Source organism: Colius striatus, chromosome 1, assembly GCF_028858725.1.
Source record: "Colius striatus isolate bColStr4 chromosome 1, bColStr4.1.hap1, whole genome shotgun sequence".
NCBI classification, from domain to species: Eukaryota; Metazoa; Chordata; class Aves; order Coliiformes; family Coliidae; genus Colius; species Colius striatus.
The window spans coordinates 139,925,997-139,944,829 of NC_084759.1; the positions used below are offsets into that span (position 1 = coordinate 139,925,997).

General features: G+C 37.1%; 1 protein-coding gene across 1 annotated transcript in view; it reads right to left on the bottom strand.

The window, feature by feature from the left end:
* Positions 1-18,833, bottom strand: part of PTPRO (protein tyrosine phosphatase receptor type O) — a 153,478-nt gene that overhangs the window by 52,041 nt on the left and 82,604 nt on the right. Inside the window, exons 2-4 of the mRNA XM_061988866.1 lie at positions 12,094-12,367; positions 3,535-3,693; positions 1,433-1,585 (exon numbers count right to left, since the gene is read on the bottom strand). Coding sequence (XP_061844850.1) covers positions 1,433-1,585; positions 3,535-3,693; positions 12,094-12,367 — 586 coding nt within the window. The remainder of the gene's footprint in view (positions 1-1,432; positions 1,586-3,534; positions 3,694-12,093; positions 12,368-18,833) is intronic.

Consider the following 18,833-nt stretch of genomic DNA (forward strand, 5'->3'; position numbering starts at 1 on the left):
GAAAAATCACAATTCAAAAATACCAGGAAGATAAGTAGATGTGAAGTCACAGTAAATCAGAGTTCAATGCTATTACCACAGCAAGGCTACTCAAGTGTGAATTTGTAAGAGTGGATCTTTGTTTATTTTAGTGTGTCTTCCAGAAAGATCTTGACCATAGAAAATACTTATGTAGAAATAAATTGTAAAATATTCACAACTAATACATGGTATAGCTCATATTTTAAAAGTATGAGTTTCATATTGCTGTAGGGCTTTTCATATGCTTTTAGCAGTCATCTATTCATAAGCATTAAACATTAGTTTAAATTTTAATATTTGTGAAAGCTTGATCTTAAGATTTGGGTCTCTAGAAGACAAGATTCTGGTACACAAAGAAGTTACTTCACCTTATGCCAGGAGGTGAACAGACAGCATTTTGTCTGCCTCACCGTAATTGCTTGTCTGTCTGCCCTCACACCTGGTTAAGTGTCAGTAGCCTCTACAAACAATTTTTACTGGAACCTCTTAAGCTGATACCTTACAACACATTAATTTGTTCACCTTCCCAGTTCCAGTCATGGCTGCTAATACAAAACCAGACACTACAATCTCATTGCAATTCATGAGAAGAATGACGGATGGGAGGGCAGCAAGAAAGAAAAATACAATCCCATTGGTCATATTCTTGTGGTTCAGTATCTCTGTAAGTACTTTTAGGATCCTTAGGACAGAACTCTGCTGGCATCGGTTGGCTTTGATCTGTCCAAGGCAATGGACCAACATTAGTTTATTCACCTGAAGATTTAGCCTTTTGATTTTAGCACTGGTTCATTTCACTTTGGACCCTGGAATATGTTTGTGGTCCAAAAGATTAACAGAAAAGTTTTGGGCACAGTCCCAGGATCAAATTAAATTAGTTCTGGATGCTGAACAAATGCAATTTTCAGCCTTCGCAACACTGCTGTCTTGGAAATTAAAAGTTCGTGCTTCAGGGCATAAACTGGCCGCCAAGTGGGGCGACTATGACATTCTTCTCTGTGATGAAAGACTGTACAATGAGGAAGGGCTTCACAAGCAGTTTAGCTATGATTCACTACACAAGGAGACAGACCAATACAGATAGATCAATATTATGCTCAGTGCGGCTATTTCTGTGGCTTAGAAATTAATTCTTAGCACAAGGCCTAGGATATATCATGTAAAGTAGAATTTATTTTCTAAGAAGCAAGCGTTACAACAGAAACATTCATGCAAATTTGCCTTTGCACTGTGTTGTACACATAACTGCATACTAGTTGCAGTATTATCCTCCCATGCTCCTGGCCAGGAGCAGCTCCTGGGTCTGATCCCACACAGACTCTCCTCTCTGTGGGATCAATCTCTGATCCATGACAGAAAAGAAAGCAGCCATACAGACTTTGAACAAATAGTATATAATAATTTTCTTCACCTGTTCTGTGCTGTTTGGGCTCATGCTGGACACCGCTGTATTCCACTAGCGTGCTTTTGTTGAAGGTTGCTTCTGATACCAACTGAAATGTGATGTTACTGTAGCATATACCCGGTAGCCAGTGATTGAAAACTGTTTTACCTTTAAAGAAATCTGCAGAAGATTTAAAAAGAAAAGACAAAAGGAGAAAAAGAAAGGAAAAAGGAAACATGCATCAAATGTTCACTTGATAATACAACTGCACATGCTAAACTGGCAGTGTTTAAATCTTGCTCAATCTGGTCTGAGACATGAAATTCTAATAATTTGGTTTGCCAACATCTTTTTTCTGTCTGTCAAAGCCACTTTGCAACAAAGAAAAAAAAAGCCCATCACAAGAAACATGAACTACTTTTCACAGGAAAGGGAACCGAATGTGTCAGCCTGTTCCATGTGACACTGAATATCTCAAAGAGCATCTCATGGTTTCTGCAGACCTTTAACTGCTGCATGCAAAAGCCTCTTTGGTCTTTTGCTGACTGAGGCATAACATTCAGAGTAGATGCTCAAAGAGCCATCTTCCATGCAACTGAGAGCCATGGTACTGAGAGCTGAGCTCATACATACAATCAATGTATGTGCTTAGGGCTATTTGGCTACAAGGAGGAGTGTGCAAGTTGATTAGTGAATGTCTTAATTCAGGATGACTTTTTATTTATCAGCAGTTGCAGCATTACAGCCCCTGGAATTATATATTAGCTGCAGAAGACTAAAATTACTGTTGGTATCTCTTTTGTTCTCTGGAAAGAGGTCACCTATATTTTGTGCTGTGATCCAAAATCACCCTTCCTAACTTCTGTCACTTCATAGCATAAAAAATGTGATTTTTTTTAGCCCCACTCTGTATTGAAGCAGAGACTCCAAAATTTTCTGACCTCCTGAAGGTGTGTATCTCCCTCTGCTGTCTTTAAAGAGAGCTTACAGCAACCAGATTTCTACTTTGGGAGCCTTAATTCAGTGCTTAAAATTAAATCCAGCACCTACTAGATTGCTCCAAGGCATTTTATTGCCACCATGCAATGTTAAGCCAACGGGGTTTCAGGGCCCACAGAATATACAGGTGCCTTTCTAACCTCTTGGGATGCTTTCCATAGGACAGTCCCATTTACATCTCTGAGACAGATGCCTTACTGAAGCTATACTGCAGGGTAAAAGGGAGTTCAGTCATAAAATGAAAAGAAAGCAGAATTTTCTCGTTAGATTGTTTACATGGTTTGATTGGTTGTTTACATTGTTTAGACTGACTGTCTAGATTGTTAGATTGATTGTTCTTGATTAGATAATTTTAAGAAAATTGAAATTTATAATATGCAACAGGGTTTATTAGCCCAGGGACAATAATGAATGCTACAGTAATATATAGTATTATAAAGCACAGTACTATTAGCTGGGTCACTGTAAGGTGATATACCACTACCAGGTTTAAATCCTGAATTAGAAGTATGGTATATGGAATGAGTTTTCCAGCTCTGGGACACTCCAGAGCTCTCCTATCAGTTACTCTCCAAAAAGGAATCCATAGCTAGAGGGAAGAGACTGGGAACTTTTTTAATGCTTTCAATTGAGACACAAAGTCATCTAGCAATTTCAACAAGCATTATCTACAAAGAAAAACATCTCTCACCCCTTTCTATTGACTTTTGGGTTTATTTCCTTTTTCTTTTTCTTTTGTTTTGGATTGTACAACATCAGAAAAGACCAAAAAAATGGTCAAAAATTTTTTTGATTTTAGCATATATGCTTATTTGGAAGCAGCAGAAATTGAGGATCCTTTCCCATGTTGATTTTGAACAGATTAAAAAAATCCAGACCACCTTGTCTTCCTCTAACATCCAAAAGAAAGGAAGCATCACTGGAACGAGGATGGGAAGCAGGTTTAAATCCAAAATGAACCACCAGCTCAATTTAAAGACCCATCCCTTATTTCATGTTCTATAAACAGACACATTATCAGAAATAGAAATCATTACAACAAATACATGTCAAAACCACACCTAAAGTCATTGTTTAAAACGTTTCCAGCAGAATTAGGATTAAGTTTTAGTAGAATAGTTTCCTCTTACCTTTGTACAGCATTGTTCGGTAGTCTTTTCCTTCCCAATAGCTTATATTTACTCTGGTAAAAACATTGTACTTCTCTGGGTACTGAATTTCAAACAACACTCCTGTTTCTGGAGATGGTTTATAATCATAAATAGAAACATTGCTCACAGGAAGGGGTTCTAAAGGATATACAAATAAAAGGAAAAAAAAGAAGAAATTAGCAGATTAATAGACAAATTGAGTTCTTCACTTATATACACCACCATGAAACAAATAGTTTTGATAGGTATGGCACAGGCACTCACATATACCTGGTGATATCCTGAGCTTCACAGAGGTCTGAGGCAAAGCTAATATTGTCAAAGCCAATATTTGTGTGCTCGCAAAACAATTTATGTTCTTGATGTCTACACTTTAATATTAAAAAAAACCCTTATTTGCCATAAAAAATAATGTTGAAATAGCAGATATTAGTTGAGCAGTCACAACTATCTCCCCAGAAAGATCTTCCTTTTTAATGTTTGCCAATCATATAAAAGTGACCAGACAAAAACAACAAAATACTTGAAATTGCTAATAAATTTGGATAAATATGGATTTTTAAGATTAGACGAGAAGTTTCTCAGTGTAACAGCTAAAGGAAGGTACCTGAGGAAAGGTTTTCTATTTTCATATACATTCATTTCTTTATTTCACGGGTAATTACACAGTCTTCATTTCTACCATATCTGAGAGGGTATCTTCAGTATATTTGTCCACACCAAACTTCCATAAAATATTGCAGTACCATTATTTTACAGATGAAAAACTAAGGTCCAGAGAATTAAAGGGATTTACTGAAGGTCACAGGGGAAGCCTTTGCACAAAAGGGAGGTAAAGTGAAGAACTGAGAATCTAGTGCAGTTGGGAGACTAGACTGTTGCTAATAATGAGACACATTCAGCCTTCTTTGTCCACAAAAACCTCAAACAAACAAAAAAATTACCCTTTTGCTCAATTCTGTTCACAGTAAGAAAAAAATGATAGCAGCCCAACTATATATTGGTTAAGATGGCCAAGCAGATATTCAAAACAAGGTTACAGTGTTTGTTGAAATTTGTCATACTAACGTATTTTAAGAGGTAGTTAATGCACAACACCCTCAGTAATTACGCTACATCATTATAAGTATTACCATGTTGATTTACTTTGTGCAAGCTGTAGGGATCAGACTGAAAAAAATAGGCTGTTGATTAGCATGGCCTTAGAGGATACACTTGTGTCCAAAATTCTGCTGCAGTAGGCCCCAGAGAAAAACTAATAAAGTATTTTTCCCCAAAGAGCATACAGTCATCATAGTCAAGAAAAAGAACAGATGAAAGGGAAGACCAGTAAAAGTTTCAGAAGTGTCATTTTTTAATTGATCAGAAGGTGGAATAGGTTAATCAGAGATGTGAAAGCAAGACTGTAGTGGAAGCAAAAATTAAATCCCAATTACCAGCATGGTATTTTTACCACAGTACTAGGTTTCCAGATGCAGTGAGAAGAAAAAAACAACTAAGAACAAAGCAACAGATGCAAACAGAATCTTTTCCCAAGTTCTAAGAAGACGCTACGTTGCCATTTCTAACTTTGTCAGAGCATGGGAATGCAATGGTGTGGGACTATTAAACTAGAATGGAAAAGAAGCTTCATTAGCTTCAGGTAAATATCATTATATTTGTATGTTAACCACTTACAAATAAACTATCTCACAGATACTAACAGGCACTCCAGTGATGGAATCCGTGAAAATTTTGCTGACAATTCATGATAGCCTAGAAATAAATAGGAGTAAAGCAGATCATGGGAAACAAAGAGGCTTTTCCCATCGCTTGTTCTGAAATAAATAGTTGATCTGGTTATCCACATGACCAGAGGGTTCATATCACAGCTCACACGGCACTTGATAGTAGTTTAAACGTCAATAACAATCTCTAAGTAGCACAACGCTTACATTCAGTCATCTTTCATGTTAGCGGGTGTGCCCTGGGCTTTTCTTCTGCTATCTCATTCACATCTGAGGTCTCCTTATGTCTGAAAAAAATTACTGAAACTTTCTTATGCCAGTGATTAAATTACTCCATTTATTCCTTCCTTCAACAAATCAAATAAAGAATGGAAGTTATATTCATTTTTAATCCAAATAATTTTTCCTCCTGATGCTTTGATTTAATTAACCAATAATTGAATTAAGTGGCAATCACATAGACTCTTTTTCTTGTTGTTATCTTCTGCTTACTATCCTCTACTTGCTTGTGGCTGATGTTAGTAGAGTAGCATGAGTGATATAATGCAATTTAAAGATTCTTCCATTATCTTACTTCCTTCAGCACCAAGTCTACACATCAAAAGATATTTGCAGACTGTGAAATTAAAAGGACACTCAGCAGATAAAAATCATATTCCGTTTTTCACATATTAACTGCTCCTAGGGTTATTAAACTCCAAGAATATGTAAAACGCCACTCTTCGCTATCTATATTTATAACTCAGAGCATAAAAAATCTGGTCTTTTTAATTTTACAATTTTCAGTATTTAGGATCTGGCTTTTCATAGACATCAGTGGTTCTCAAGAAACAGCCTAAATACAGTGTAATACAAATCTTCAGAAACATTTAGAAATGCTCTGCACTACATTGATATCTGAAGCCATGTTGCTGAAGGGACTTAGAGGATTACAGTGTCCCTCTGTGCATGTTAAAGGCAATTTATGTACAAACTTTTGATTTTTAGACTTGTATATTATATTAAACATATATAGACAAGCTTAAACTCTGAAGATCTAAACTGGCCTTTTTTCTCAGAATATGCTGCTAGTATAACAACTACTTTCCCATTATATCTGTGTGGGAAACCTAATTTCTATGCTTCTCCTGGGCTCTACAGATTTTTGCATTTAGCCCATAGCTTGCATTATATAAACATCAAGATAGCATAATAAATGTGGCTAACCTCTTCCACAAATGTCCAGGAAAATTCTGGATGCCAAATCCTCCATTAATGCATTACATTTGTGCCAGATACTCTAAGATTTGAAATTCAGGGGAAAGAAAAAAAAGTACATTGAAAATAAGTACCGTATTCCAGACTAAATACATTTTATTTTAATATTTGTAGATTTGGCCCCTGTAGAGATTGAATTAATGATTGATTACTGTGGTAGGTTAGATGTAGTATTAAAAGTGAATGGTTGAAATGAGACTGAGATCAACTCTCTTGCTTCTTATGCTCAAATAAAAATTAATCATGATTTAGTTTCATATCGTGACTTATGTAAAAAAGAAGTTCCATTAGTGGAGTGATCTAACTCCTATGGGTAATTTCTTTTATTCACATGAACTTGTGAATTATGTAATTTTCTACCGAGGATGTCAATATTTACATATTATATAGTTACTGGGAGTCAATCATAGTGAGGGCAAAGCTTCCGTTATGCTATAAACTTTAGGGATCATTTTATCTCTTGCTAAAAAGCAACCATTTTTGAGATTAAAAAGCAGTTGTTTAATTCTTTAGAAACACAATGTTCAAGTTTATGATGGGTAATAGAGATACCATATGCCATTGCTTATGAAAGAGGAATGTAAGTGAAAGTAGTATCTGAGCAGTAACAGTATATACGGCAATTTCTAGATGCCTACATAAGATAATAAATAAAAAGATGATACAAATTAAATAACAACATAGTGACACAAACTAAAGTGTGTATCAGCTCTTCTTGAACAGATTTAGGTCAATACATTAGATCAAGCTTCCAATAGAAACTATAGTTTTGTTTCCTTGATCCTAACGAAAGGGGTTTTTTTTCACTTTAAAATCGTATAACGTTATTTGTTAGCTGGGGAATCTGAACACTCTTGGACCTAGATGTTCTTCTGAGTTATGTTTGAAAATTAGGGCTGACACAGATAACCAGTCTTTTTAAACATGCACCGTGTCATTCTTTGAGAAGGAAAACCACAAAGGGCTTAGGTTTTCAACTTCATTGGAAAAAAAAAGACTTCTGCAGCTCCTACTTCACCAGCTCTGATCCATTAACAAGCCAGAGGAAAGTATTTGACCTGCTGAATCACTTCCTGCAGCATCTGGCACAAGTACAACTGATCATTAACTAGGTTTAGTGCCAATTACTTTCTGAGAGCTGAAGAGATCAGAGTCCCAGTCAGCAGGCCTGTTGGTCTCTTGAGGAGAATATTTTTTGTAGAAGACAGAGAAGCAGAATCCTCCCTAAAGGGAATATATTTTACAGTGATTTATGTAAAGAATCATCGGCTTTTGAAACAATGAGACATTTGCCACTCAAAACTCCTAGTCAGAAGCTAAAATAGAAGTCAGCCAGAGTTACTCTTAATTACCTCAAGAGATACTGAGATCCTGATTTCTCCAATTCTCGACAGAGATACGTTTTTTCTACAGCACACAATAGCTTTGCAAGGTACTGCTTTACTCATTCTTTCAAATGTACAAAACATTTTTTCTTTCACAACAAGAAGAAAAATTGACAGTGAGTAATTATAAAAAAAAGGCTATATGGGTATGAGTCATTCTAGGATGACTAAAACACGCTGGAGAAAGGGAGGCTGAGGGGAGACCTTATTGTTCTCTAAATCCTCCTGAAAGGAGGTGGTGGCGAGGTGAGGTCCAGTGTCTTCTCCAAAGCTACAAAAAGAAATGGTCTCAAATCAGACTAGATATTAGGAATGACGTTTTCCACTGAAAGGAATATCAACCATTGGAATAGGCTGCTTAGCGAAGTGGTAGAGTCGCCATCCCTGAAGGTATTTAAAAGACATATAGATGTGTCACTTAGGGACATGGTTTTGTGGTGGATGTGGCAGTTCTAGGACAACAGTTGTACTTGATGACCTTAAAGGTCTTTTCCAACAGAAACAGTTCTCTGATTCTGGAAGAAAAGACATTTTTTTAAGCACAACAGAACTCTATTCACAGGAATCTGGCCAAGACATCAAGATTCACACACCTATTCTTGTGAAAACCATCACACAGTTCTTAAGTGGACAGAGTTTCAGTTTTTCTCCTTCAGTGAACTGTTGAGCCCAATTTGACGAACACAGTTTTGCTACAAAATCATATAGGAAAGCTCTATTTTGTGCTTTAATTCTATTCTACATGTTTCCTGTCTAAGAGTAGAATGTGTCTTGCTCATCTTGTCCTAACATCCCACCTCAGGAAGTAATACCATGATACGGGCTGGGCCTAAGATGACAAAACCCCTGGGCTCTGATAAGAAATATTGCAACAAGTAGTTTATACTTTGCATTAAAATAGTCTGGACTACAGAACCTAAATAAGAAAACGGTATCTTGTTTTGTTTTGATTAATGTGTGAATGTCCTGAAATTACTCCAATCAGAAACAAGCAGAAAATAAACTGTTCAGCGTTTTCAGTCTTGTAGAGAAGGTCCAAATTAACAATGGAAGCCTTGGTAGCATACATACATACACACACATATATTTAATGTCAAGATATTTAATCTTTTTATATGTATATATTTACATGCACATATATCTTACTTTATATCTAAACACACTTATATAAGCCTATATATAATTTATAAAATATATATTGTGTAAAACATATATTTTTCTACTTTTTAAATCATTTGTCTCTTGAGAAACCTTTGAGGGGTAAAACAAAAGTCTTCTCTGTCTTAAATGGGATGAAGTTTCAAACTGTGAAAAGACATAATTTTTTCTTGCCAATATGCTGAGAAGCAGCATATTGTTGAGGGATGTAAATAGGAGAAAGGAAATGTCATCAAGATATACCATTGGAAAACAGAGGTCTTTCATGACTCAATGAATTTCCAAGTAGGCAATCCCTTTGAAGGACCTTGCTCTCCTTTTGACATGCCCAATTTGGATACACACTTCTCCCTGTGAAACTCAGCTCTCCAGCATATGGCCAAGCTGAAAGACAGCATCTCCCTGTGTAGTCTTCTTTGCAAACATCAGGAGATCCCAGAAAACTATTGTGAAATATCAAAGTACAGCCTTGGGAATAACCACACTGGCATCTCCGGCTATCCTGCTTGATTTATCTCAAGGCAGCCTAATGAATGGGGCTAATCTGCCACTGGTAAAGCTCTCTTGATACCAATAAAATTAGAACAGGAATTAATTTGGTCCTGGAAGCCAGCTGCAATGTGCCAGTTTTTTTGTTGTGTAAGATGTAGATGGAATAAATTAGATAGTCATATGTCTTTGCAGGGTTAAAATAAATTAATAATGTTAAATAGGCAGAAATAGCATGCGGCATGAAGAAAAATACGAATCTATCCTAGTTATTGTCTGTCAAAAAAACAAAGTTAATTAATAGTCAGAAAATGATGTAAAGCAGGCAGTGGACAATACCTATAGAAGGAAAGAAAAAGGGAGAGAAAAAAAAGGAAAACCAACTATCATGTCCTGCAGTTTTGTAGAAGACAGTGGTCAGTGCATGAGTTTTGAGATTTCTTCTCAAAAGCACTGTACTGAAAGACACCTTAAAAAGCCCAGGCTGCCACACTGTCTTTTCATTCCAAATTTATTTCCATTCCTGCAGCCTTGTGCTCCAAAAGTTGAGCTATGTTAATAGCTGAGGCTGCTATAAGAGAGCTAGCACTCATCAGCCTGTCTGACAGAAAATATTAGGAAAGAGACTGAGTCCTTTATCTCGCAAAGCTCCCGATTTATAGCATACTGATAACGCTCAGTACAGCATCTTTCAGTGCTGCCTGCAGGAATGCCCTTTCTTTTCCATGAATCTGATTGTCTCTCTGTTGAGATAAAAACAGCGAAAATAGTTGTTCCCTTTTTGTTAGATGAGTTCCCTAAGCAGCATTGACCAACTGCCAAAAAATCACTGGTCCTTCCAAGATCTGGATGAGCAGCAGAGGCCACAGCAGGAAACCTTGAGATGCTGCCAGTGCACTCACATAAGGCAGGTGGTGAAAAAGGGTGGACTCCTACAAGCCTTGGAGGTGAAATGCCTCTTGGAGTCATTGACCTCCCATTCTTTTGAGAATACTTTGTGGAAACCTCTCAAGCCAGACATGGGAAATATGAAGCTAGCTTTGACAAGATTAACAACACTGGTTCCCTTCTTCATTTGCAGATTCCCTGCACAGGAGTGTGTGCCCCATCTGCCATCCTGGATCACACTTTATTCTGCTACCTGTGACCCTTGTGGGCTCTGGAAATCAAACAGCAATGAGCCTTGCTGCAAAACTGCAAGTGCAACATTCAAAACCACTGGAAATGTATAGTGAAGTTTTTTTTCGTGTTTTTTTTTTTTTTTCCAGTTGCATATGACACCTAATGTTTGCATTACTTTCTTTTAAGAAAAAAAACCAAATCATAAAATAGAAAAATGGATCAGAATTACTATTTTGCAAGGTTAAAGTAGCCTAAGTAAAGGAAATTCAGGATATCTATGAACCATTACATTTTTCATTACACACAGATGTTGTTGCCTTTATGAATTACTTGCATTACCCAACAGCATGATACTTTTCCAATCAGACCCTTCATGGTTGTCCTCATCAGGGCACAATTCCAGAACAGAAGGGAAGGCTGAAGAATGTATAGATGATTCATTTTCAAGATTGAATCTTAAGTTTCAAGCACTTCACTTTGTAACATGAGGCTACTCTAACATGCTTTGAATGTTATGACACTTGATGAAATTTTCTCATTGACAGAATAAGTACAGAAAATTGTAACTATTCCTCATCTGCAAGTAAAAAAAATTTCTGGAAATTGGTCTTGCCTCATCCAATTTTTTTTTTATCTTTATTTTCTCTGAATTTGTCTTCCAGATGAAGAAATAATTTAAGTTCTACAAATTGTTTTCAGGTTGGCACACGGAAACAGTTCTGGAGCAACAGCAGAGCCAGAAATATGGTAGGAATCTGTGATGCTTCACATGATGACAGCAAACTAAATCACTTCTCTCCTCCATACTGGAAGCAGTATGAGATAAGCTACTACACATACAGTCTTCATTATAAAAAAGTGCTCAGCTGTACTGGCAGAAATACATGGTTTTGGTGACTGTTATCTGCTTTCCAAGTTTAGTATTGCTACAAAGAATATTAGTATAGCATTTAAACCAGAATATACCTAACCATGTACCTGAGTGCTTACATTGAAATGCCAGTCAACATTTTTTATTCACTCTGCTAGATTTTTGGAACTTCTGGTTCAAAGAGTTTAAGATGAACATTTGGAAAGGAGGTTCATCCATCACACTTGTTTCAATATGTTAAATCTGTCCAGTCAATATTCACAAAGGGTCAGATGGGAGAAACTCATAGCTGTCCCTTTCTTCTTGCCCAGACATTGTGAATTCTCACTCAGAAGCTTTGTCAACACACTCTTCCTACTGTTCTCACACAGGAATTAATCCTACACCAAGGAGGACCTATTGAAAACAAACAAACAAAAACCCCACACAACCTTCTCCACAATAAGAAATTCTGGAGACAACAAAATCCCAAAAACAATCACACACAAAGAGGAGAAACAGAAGTAAAAAAGAATAAGATATTACTTACTGGTTAACACAGTGATTGATCTTGCTGACTTGGAAACCATATTTGAGTTCACTACCAAGAGAGTTACTATGTAATATAGGCCATGGTATTTGGCATTAAAAACCACAGGGGCAGGTAAAGTGCTATTGAATTCTTCGAACTGGAAAAAGTAGTTCTTGGATTCTCCAGCTATCTTCACAACATATACAGAGGATGAGCTCACCACATCAGATGCTTCCAGGGAGACAATGATACAATTGTCTTCTCGGACAGTAACTTGGAAAGGTTCTGCATTCTACAAGACAAGAATAAAGACTTTGCTGAAATAGAATCTATTACTTCACTTTCACCTATTTCACTTAGTATTTCTAAGTTACCCACGTTATATTTGTGATAAAGTTACATTTCATATCCTGCAAGAGTTAACCTCAAACTAGCAATTATTTCACAGTACAATTTACAATCAAAGTCCACAGGCATGTGATCATCAGGCCAGTGTCTCTGCAGCAGAGGCTGGTTCCTGTTGTGTGGTTTCTGATGCTCTGGCTGCTCCATTCCTTACATCCCAAGGAACAAAGCCTCTGCCATTCTTTCCTGATGAACAATGGAGTAGAACAGAAGGATGACATTAAAAAGGGTATTGGGGCAAGAGGATTCCCAATAAAACCACAAACCATAAGTCATTTAAATCCCAAAAAAGAGATTATTAAATCAAGACTTCTTTATCTTGCAGAAACCAGATCATATATTCTTCAATGCAATATATTCTGCAAGCCTGCAACTAAAGAATAAGCTTTCCCAAATATGCCCATTCCAGCAAGTATCAGGTAATAAGCAACTCTCAGCACTGTCCATGGCTTTGGTCAACACTTCTCATTTCCTAAGCTACATCATTTCATTTTCAATATTTTTTTTAGTAGTAGAAAGGACCAATTGAACCCTTTTTTCATATATCAAGAGTATGTTAAGTCATTGTCAGCTGAAAACACTTTCCTTTTTCTTAATTGCAAAATCACGTGTCGGCATGAAGCACTTGTTTTCTACAGGAGTTTTAAAATAAATTTGTGGTAATTAATGAGAAGGAAAAGTTAAAGCTTACATAAAACCTTGCTGTTTATTACACCACACTGCTGCTTGGATATTTTTTTTTTTTACCCCCAACAAAAAGTGCAATATCTGATATTGTAGATTCTAAACTCCAGGGTATCTTTTTCCTGTTCATATTTCACTAGTTGAGAGGTCTATGTAGAGGGCAGGGTGGGCAATCATTGCTAGTTTGAAATTCATTCGGTCAAGTTGTTCCTGTACCAAAGAGCTAGACACCTCCTTCAGAGATTGATTCTAGCAGCTTGGCTACCTCCTGTCTTCCTGTAGTTTTGTTTACTGGGGATTCTTCCATGAGAATAATATTTTTTGGATTTATGCTGCAGGAGCCAGGCTCTCTGGAATTCACACGCAAGGTGTTGCCAACTCCTGGCATTCAAAAAACTCAAAAAAAACACCAAAACAAAGAACTAGTTCTAGAACTTGTAAGATTTTAAATAACAGTAGTTTGCCTTTACATATAATTATGCTTTTATCATCAGGTTTTGAGATTCAACAGTGTACCTAAGGTTTTATCAATCTATAGGCAAACTATAGGCCTACTCATCTGACCCAATGTGAGAACAAGGTAACAAGCGTATTACAAGTCCAGCTCAAATAGCACAACCAGTTTAGACAGCTTCAAGTCTGAAATTAAAAACAGAGGTAATACAACTTCAGCTGATTATTTGAGGTTTGCTTTGCCTAGTCTTTTAAAAAATGGTTTTTAACTTGCTAAAATTATTTAAGCCAATGATATCCATGGATGAATACACTGGTGTGCAAGTCTGGGTAATTTTTCACAGATGGCAGAGTGATTGCTCCACTCTTTACAATGTAAGACTACAATTATGCAAAAGCCTCCAATTCAGGCTCAGCTGAATTCAACAGACTTACTCTCGAGTAGATCAAAATACCACATTTCAAGTGTTTGCATTTTTCCATAAAAAGCATTTGGATCCACAGATTCAAGCCTTTAACTTCAAATCTGATAAAAAACAAGTAGAAGCTCTCTTATATTTCTTCTTGCTCATTCTCCCAGCATGAGGAAAATGTGAAATGGTTCCTACTTCATCTTTCTTGATGTGGGAAGACGGGAGAAGGAAGGCACCCACAGACTGGGCTTCCATTAGCACTCACACTATATATCACAGAAAGACCAGCTGTCTTCCAAGACCAAGCAAGGAAAGGCAGACCTGATTCAGCAAGGTTGGTGCTACATATTAATCTTGAAGTGTATGTATAATCCCAAAGAAGTCAGTGGGTTTTGACCTTCCAAAGACTTCCAAGTGAATGCTTCACTAGAGAAAAAGCACAGTGCTATCTCTAAAATTACCCTAGCCTTCCCTTGGCTTTGCCATCAAATTGTGCGGTATTAATTCAATGTGCCTACCTTGCTACAAAGAGATAGATAAAAAAGCCCAACAAATTTACACATGCCAACAAACAGTTCAAAGTAAGTTCCTTGTGTTTGGTTGTAATATAAATAATTTGTGATGTTAATCAAGTACAGCAGGAAACGAAGCATATAATTGCCATTACAGACATTCCTAGGATATAATTAGATACATTCAGATACTGCTCATATAGGGTGTGGTTTGATTCTTTGATTCTATGGGTATTATATTTACTATGTACTTTCATTACCTGTACTTTCATTTCTCTCCTCACAATGCTTTCTTGTATTCACAGCAAGTACCATTCAGCAAATGATTCACTAACTTTCAGTAGTTCTCACACAATTAGCGTAACATGCCCCTTCTAGCTAAATACATAGAAACCTCTCAGATATATGCTGTTGTTAACAACAATACCTAACTGAGGAAAATATTTTTTCCTGAGTCCTTTATCTCCTCAGCACATGGGATTGTGAAATGATAGCCTCCCTTCTTCATGTGACTGTGCTCAGATGCTTTTGAAACCCTGCTGCCATGAAGCATAAGCATTTTTTGAGTGATGCCTCTGTAGCAGCTATGTGGCTCATCCATCCCTGCATAATGCACCCCTCTCTTCAGTGATAGTTATTCTTTTCAGTGATTATATGGCCCTCTTCCACACACCTGTATGTGCCCAGGCTTTTAAACAGTTCTATGCACAGGACACATGGTTTGTGGAAGGCATCTGTTGTTTATTATCTATTGGCTCCTGAAATTATTTTTATCCTTCAATTTCAGCTCTAAGGTTTAGTTTATAGAATGAAGTGGCAAATAGGGGATGAATAAAAAGGCATGGCAATTAACATATCATAAAATGAAACCACTTATCTCGTTTGGCATATGGATTTCACTTTGGCAGTGTTTTAAAAGAACAGACCATTCTGGCCATCCTGTTCATGTTTTACGTGGTGGGGGTTACCAGCCAGCACTGAGCTTGTCATTTTGAGAAGAAGGTTAGGGAAAAACCTGAGTATTTTTTCTAAGCACTGCTGCAAGTGATAAATATGCCCCACTTAACTAGATTGTAAAGCCAGTGTGTCTTAGGACTGACAGCATCAGTATGGTAAATACACATTTCATTACTTCTGGTCAGCTACCCCCAGGATTTAATTTGCTGGTGTCACAGCTTGAGCGGCTGTTTCATGCCTGTGGGGAAATTTGGCAGGGCTTGTGCATTCAGAACCAAATGATTAGCTCTAACTTCCTTCCTAGTTTATTATTACAAGCTCGTGCCACGATAAAAAAAAAAAGAGAGAGGGGAGGGAGGGAAGGAGTAAATCCAACAATGTGATGCCTGTTCACAGTCATTTCCAGTGCAGGGATGAGTCATGCTAGTGGAATTTTTAGCCAATAACCAGGTCCCAATTAAAATAAAAAGGAGGGGGAGGGAAATAGATATACAGCATGTCAAATAAACAATATTCAAAGAGTAATAGGAAAATAAATGGTGTGCAGCAGAGCTCAGAGTTCTCTTTTCAGAAGTCTATATACTCAGTTTATTTCCTCATAACAGAATGTAATGGTTTAACCCCTGCCAGCAACCAAACACCATTCAACTGCTCGCTCACTTCTTCCCTTTCAGGTTGGGAGGAGAAGTAGAAAAAAAAGTAAAACTCATGGGTAGAGATAAGAACGGTGTAATAACTAAAATGAAATAAAATATAATAATAAGAAAATACATAATTCACTCAATATATTCACATAATATTTATTACTATTATTATTATAATGAAAAAGAAGGAAACAAAAAGAATAAGAAATAAAATCCAAGAAAAAAAACACTAGTGCTGCACAATGCTGTTTCTCACCACACACTCACTGATGCTCAAGCAGCAATTCACCCCTCCTTACCACCTCTCTCCCAGTTTATATACTAGGCATGATTTTCTATGGTATGGAATACCCTTTGGCTAGCTCAGGTCAGCTGTCATGGCCATGCTCCCTCCCAGCTTTTTGTGCACCTCTTTGATGGCAGAGCATGAGAAACTGGAAAATCCTTAACTCAAGATAAGTACTATTTAGCAGCAATAAAACCAGAAATACGTTATTAACATTATTCTCATATTAAATCCAAAACACAGCACTGTACTAGGTACTAGGAAGAAAATTATCTCAGACAAAACCAGAATACAGTATGGGTTTTTATTGAGGAAGAGATGCAAGTTGCAAAACATCTACTACTTTTATATACTTTAGCTTTTGAATGTCTAACTGAAACATGTTGGGTCAGAACCCAGTTATAAGAGGTGCAAGTAGTTGCATGTTCTGTCAACTTTATGAGGAGTTGTGGATGCTCATCAGCTGCACAAAATAACTGCATCCTGTAATCTAATGCTAGACAGGTGGAACCAAGACCCTGAACAAATCTGACTTCTGTCAGTTCTTGTGGAGTAAAACCTGAAGTATCATAGAGCTGTCAAAATAAGCATCTGAAATCCCAAAGCAAAAGTTAATTTTAAAGCTATGAGGATCTACTTCTTAAGGTGAAAGAACCATTGTGATCACCTACTGTATAATGGTGGTTGAAAATAACATCAATGCAAGCATTACAAGACAATATTGAACATTATATCCAGACCTCTTGGATGAAATACTCGTTATATATTCTATTATATTCAGATATATTTTGTTCCAGTGGCCAATAATGCTACTTTAATTCTAAATCATATTATGACTCATTTTCACCAATATTCGTCTTACCTAATTTGATGTACTCAAATGGAATAATCCAAATGACTGAGAGCCAGGATGACCTTTTCAGACAGAGTACCTGTGGATTCGTCTGAGATCTGAATTACTTTTGAAACTGCACTGAACAGCCAAAGTGCCCGTACTCCCATCTTGGCAAAGTTCCTGCAGTCCGCAGTCAGCAAGTTCAGTGAGCCCAAGCCTTATAACAAAGATAGGATTGGGATCCAGATTTCTGGATATTGGCCTCTGCTATAGTCTTGTAGTGGTACTTTCTTATGAGAAAAGGCTGTGGGGCCTGGGGCTCTTTAGCCTAGAATAGGGTCAGGGGAAACAGACTGAAGGGGAAATCTCATTAACACTTCAAGGCACTTAAAGAGTGGATGTCAGAAGGATTGGGCAACACTTTTTTTCTGTTGTCTCCAGTGACAGGACGAAGTGTAATGGACATAAGCTGGAACACAGAAAGTTCCGCTTACACACAAGGAAAAACTTCTTTCCTGTGAGGGTGAGGGAGCCGCGGCATAGGCTGCCCAGGGAAGTTGTGGAGTTTCCTTCTCTGGAGGTTTTCAAGAGCTGCCTAGACGCTTTCCTGCATGACCTGATCTAGGTGGACTTGCTTTTAGTAGGGAAGTTGGACTAGATGATCTCTAGAGGTCCCTTCCAAACCCTACCATTCTATGATTCTATGATTCTATAATTCTGTCTCCATGGAAAGAACATAAGAAATTTCATAAAATAAATAGTACTGCAAAACATGCGTAAAACTCACATCTTAATGGGTGTTTTTCCTCTGACAATTAAAAATGATACTGAACAATTACAATAAAAATGGTAAACGTTCATGTTGTTCAGAAACTGGAAACTTATCTCCAATAAATCTACCATGCATATTATTTCATATGAGTCCCTGTGCAGGGACAGAGTAAAATTTTAGCCTGTTTAAACTAGTTTAGTAATTTACTCTGTTTCATAACATTCTCTCTCTCTGTGCAAGGTATAGACTTCACAGTTTTGGGATGATCTCTGGCTCCTTCTAATCCTTTATAGCTAGAAAAAATAGGAGTGCCATGTGAAGTCACCATCCAGAGCAGGCAACAGGCTGGTTTCACACAATTTAGCTGCATTTTGAAATATTAACTGAACCTTTAATTTAAATGACCCTTCAAGTTCTTACCTTACTTCCGTCATTACTGCATCGCCTGGCCCAACTCGCTACTGTATCTTTCTTATTTTCACAGTTGCCTGCTCATACTCTTCACAGAGTATTTTCTGCTAAATGTTGCAACATCAAACCATAAGTTGTCTATATTCCTGCATCCAGTCTCTCTACTCCTGTTTCAAAGGCTTTCAATAAAAACCATTTAACAGGACTGAAACTGTTACGGTTTCACAAAAAAGATAGAAACAGCCTCAGAAAAAGCAGTTTATCACAGCCATAATCTAAGCAGCATGCTCTCCAAGCATAAGTAAGCACTGATGGAAACTGCCCCATACCAAGGCATCCTTAGAACTGTTAGCTGTCATTTTTAGATTCTATAATTTATACCAAAA